The 4,447-nt window shown below is 37.8% G+C and overlaps 1 protein-coding gene across 1 annotated transcript in view; it reads left to right on the top strand.

Moving 5' to 3' along the window:
- L3MBTL3 (l(3)mbt-like 3 (Drosophila)) overlaps positions 1 to 4,447 on the top strand; it is a gene marked incomplete at its 5' end in the record, with an annotated part of 48,556 nt that overhangs the window by 7,825 nt on the left and 36,284 nt on the right. Inside the window, 2 exons of the mRNA XM_009081731.1 lie at positions 2,304 to 2,395; positions 2,941 to 3,092. Of these exons, the coding sequence (XP_009079979.1) occupies positions 2,304 to 2,395; positions 2,941 to 3,092 (244 nt within the window). The remainder of the gene's footprint in view (positions 1 to 2,303; positions 2,396 to 2,940; positions 3,093 to 4,447) is intronic.

Here is a 4,447-nt window from a genome sequence, read left to right on the forward strand (position 1 = left end):
TGTGGGTCCAGTAACTAACTCCTTGTTTTCTGAGAGGGTTGAAAGTGTATAACATTCCAAGCAAGTCTCGGCTGACCTTCCCTGGCAAGGGATGGGAGCCTTTTTATTGTGATGGGAGAGGACTGGGGTTGGGTTTTGTTTGAAGGGGATGAGGGACATGAGAAAGGAATTATATTATTTTAAATGTTTTCTGATACATATTTCTATCCTTGTGTATTAAAATGGAAAGGGCAGGTGACTCTTGGTGCCACCAGGCAGGACAGACCTTTGTGGTGGGATGTCTCCCATTCGTATGGCAGCACAGGCAACAGGGGCTGCTGCTGGGCTTCTGGGAGGCGTGGGGGAGTGGAGCAGCAAAGTCAAACTGGGTTCTACAGGAAGAAAAGGAGATGGTGTTTCAGGATGCTAATCATTTTGTGTTCAGAGGAGGTCACTTTTATCTCACGTAGGCAAAACCTGCAGTGAGGGGATGGGTGTGTGTGTATACATGCATGTAAAATTTGCATTGACTGTTTTATATCTACAGTGAATAAATCAAATTCACCTTTGGTCTTTTTGAGAGATGTGTTAGGAGCTAAAGGTCTCCCTTTCTCACTTGGTGACAGGAAGACCCACACTGCCTAGAAACTGTTTTATAGTCTGCTGAGACCAATTATTTTTCCCATGGACAGTACCTGGTTCCATCACACATGCAGTATGTGGGTGTTTTTTGTTGTCTGCTGTGAGCTTGGGCTTAGTTTTGAATATCCTCTAGAATTACAAAGGGAAAATTAACCTCGATACCATATTCCCTTAAAAATGGTTTCAACTGGTCTACAGCTGTAGTGTATCAAAATAAGAGACAATTGGAGGATAAAGAAAAGTATCTTTGTTTGTACTTGGAGGTTAATTTATGTTGACTAATACTTAAAAGGAAAAGTGAGAAAGCTCTGCGTGGAGAAGGTGAAGTCAAAGAGTTTTAAACTTGTAGTTTCTGGGATAATATGAGATTGTCAGGTTAAACAGGGCACTTGTCTCTGGCATATTTGAGTAATATTTCAAATAGTTAAGAGGTGACACATTTCAGTAAGGGCAATTACTCACAGAAATTTGTTGTGGTTTTGCTCCTGCTTTACTGGATTGTAAGATATTGACTAAAACAGATGTTTCTATAGCTATTATGTAACAGAAGAATAAAGAAGGAAGTCTATTTGATTCCAACTCCTGGCATTGTTTGGTAGATTAGAACTACAGATGGTTTCTTGTGAATTATTTTCTGCAGTTCATTATATTATGAATTATTTGTTACTATTTTTTATGTATTCTATTTTATGATTTTTTTTCCCTTAAGAAACTAAAAGAGGCAGTCTGTCAGCAGAAACTTTGATTTCTTTCCAAGTGCTGTATACATAGAATAAAAAAATGCGTTAAGTCCATGCAGGGCTCCCTTGTAGGTCCCCTTCAGATATTGAAAAGTTGCTATGAAGGTCAGGACTGCAAGGTTGATTTTTGGATAGCAGTGATTTTGTAAGAAATACAGTAGAGTGCAGTGCTCTCCCTTGTCTGGCCATTCTGCTTGCTGCTTTTGTGTTCATATGTCTTTCCATTTCTCCCCCAAAAATTGGGGGAGTTGGATTCAGCTTGGACTCGGGAGGAGTTGGCTTTGATCCTTGTGTGTACCTTCCAACTCAAGATATTTTATGATTCTGTATTTGTATAAATAATCCCCAGCTTGTTTCAAAGGTAAAATTGAAACTGAGCTGAAATCTCCTGAGTTCTTGCCTAGTGCTTTATTTATATGGCTATTCTTTCTCCCAGATAAACATTAGGGGCAGTTCAAATGTCAGTCCTAGAGACCTATAAGAAACTAATAATGTGCAGCTCAAGAAAGCAGAGTATTTTGCTCAGTTAGTGTAGAGAAAGCTTGACATTTTGGTAAGAAAGCTCGAGCAGCCCTAAATAAAGAACATGAATCCTCTTTGTAATACCAGATGCGCAAACAAAAATAGAAAAGATTCATCAACTTTCTTTGGAAATAGAATTTCCTGTAAGGTGTTTTCTGCTTACATTTCTAATAATCCAAACCAGTGCTTGCTCAGAGACATTGAGTTCATATTGGGCTAGAATTAATGCATAGTTTTAAAGTGAATTTTCTGGAGTGGTTAATATAAAATTAAAATAAATAGTTATCAGTGCATAAGTTGTAAGAAACAGTTCAGAACTGGATGGAAAAAGTAATTTGATCAATTTTGATCAAGACACCTGCATGCACGTTGTGTGTCATATCTATCATTTCTTGCTGTTCTTTTATGCCCCTCATTTAGGATATAAGGAAGAAGAATTCAGCTGGCCCTCATACCTAAAGGCATGCAAGGCACAAGCTGCTCCCAAATCACTGTTTGAAAACCAGAATGCAGTAAGTACTCACTTGTTACTAATAGTGTGGAAAGTTGCTGTGTGCTCCTGTGTGTGGTAGAGACTCATAGTACATTTCAGTGATGGCAGAGACCTGAAATTTAAGACAAAAATGTTTACAACAAATGCAATAACAATTTCCACTACAGCTTACCTCTGCAATTCCAATTTATTACCTTCTTACTAATGTGTTTAAGCTTCCGATGCATTCAGAAACAGTATCTTAAATTAAATTTAAGATTTGTTATTTGTACAGTGTCTTGCACCATAATGTTGTGGAACAAGAGTGGTCTTTCAGAGAGAGTATCTAAGACAGAGTTAAAACCAACACATTTAATTTTAGCAGCATGTTTAGGACTTTTTTATTTCATAAACCACAAGTGTCTGTGTTTGGGCATTCTCATGTCAACTAATTAGGCTGCTCTCACTCTGTTGGGACAGCTAATTGGGAAACTTAGAAATGACATGAATATATTGATTGTGGACACTGGGGAGATTTCTGGATTTATAGTATTTATCTTCAATTAAATGTCTGTCTCTATGTAGACAGTGATTCCGTCGGGATTTCGAGTGGGGATGAAGCTGGAAGCCGTAGACAAGAAGAACCCGACTTTCATTTGTGTTGCTACGGTAACAGACATGGTGGACAATCGTTTTCTGGTTCATTTTGACAACTGGGATGAGAGTTATGACTACTGGTATGATGCTTTTGTTTTGTATCCTAGTGAGATGTATCAGAAATGTGTTAGCTTTAAGCACTGTTTTCTGTGATGCTTTCCAGACTGTCAATACAGTTACCATACCAACTTTTGCTAGATTTCTAATTATGGCCACCAAAGTATGTCTCAGCGGCAGACTGGAGGAATTAAATTTCCCAGGTCAAGTTGCACATAAAAATTGCTGAGATTGTGCTAGATGAGTGTTCATGTGTGCTGCTGCACAGTTGTGGCTTAATTTCTCATTTCAGTTACATATTAGCTCTGAGGTTGATATCTTCAGTGGAGAATATGCAATATGTTAACGTGACTAATTGTACTTGGAATTAGTTTTACATATAGTTGTAAATTGAAAGGCTGTTTTTATTCATGAGATTCTTTATCCACTTACATTGTTCAAAATGAACCTTAGTCATATTATATAGGGCGTCAGGATACTGGCAAAAGCTGTTTTTAGTCTTCTGTGTTCTACATTCCACTGAAAATTGGGATCTTGCTATCCTGACCTGTGTTTGAGATGACCTTTCTGCATGTTTTATGGGGCTTTGTGTATTTATATGAAAAAGTCAGTGAGTGGATGGAGCAGGACATAGTAGGTGCATACAGATAATGAAGGAAATTTGGGCTGTCACAGTGCACATTTGTATTTGCGCTTGGATCTTTATTTGACAGATCATTCAGAGCAGTGTAGTATACCTTATAGTCTCTGAAGAGTAAGTTACTGCAGAACAGGTAGAGCATTGTAAGCCTATATGTCTGTGATTCAGCAGTGGCAGCTTAATTGTATAGCTGGAAAACCTGGAAAATAAATGAAGAAACTTTTCTTCATCTGTATTCGATGACTGCTTAGGCACTATGTCAAGGAGAATGACTTAAAGTTATTACATGACTTCAACATTTGTGAGTCCATTTCTTGAAATAATAATTGTGTGGGCTATGTGACAAATAAGCTGTAGTGTAACTAAGTTATTGAAGCAATGGTGAACAGGCATTTCAGTGAAGTCAGAAAACGAACATCAAGATAATAGGCCATATGAGTCAAAGAGCAGAAAGATTAGTAATTATTTTCATGAAGAAGTAACAGAGTATACATTTCCTCAGCAAAGCTTCAGGAAACTGGGGACTGGGAAAAGTTATTCTGAATTTCCTGATATTTGAATGTTCACTAATAACAGTCTATTAATTAAAATGGCAGTTAGGCAAGGTTTTTGGGGAAACCTCAATGCAATGTGACCTGTAGTTTGTTCAGAGGTAGCACAGGTATCTCTCTTAACTACTGCATGGTATGTAGCAGGCATACACTGAATTTCTATCTTGTTAATATTCCAGTGTCAGCA

Source organism: Acanthisitta chloris, unplaced genomic scaffold (assembly GCF_000695815.1).
Source record: "Acanthisitta chloris isolate BGI_N310 unplaced genomic scaffold, ASM69581v1 scaffold27919, whole genome shotgun sequence".
NCBI classification, from domain to species: Eukaryota; Metazoa; Chordata; class Aves; order Passeriformes; family Acanthisittidae; genus Acanthisitta; species Acanthisitta chloris.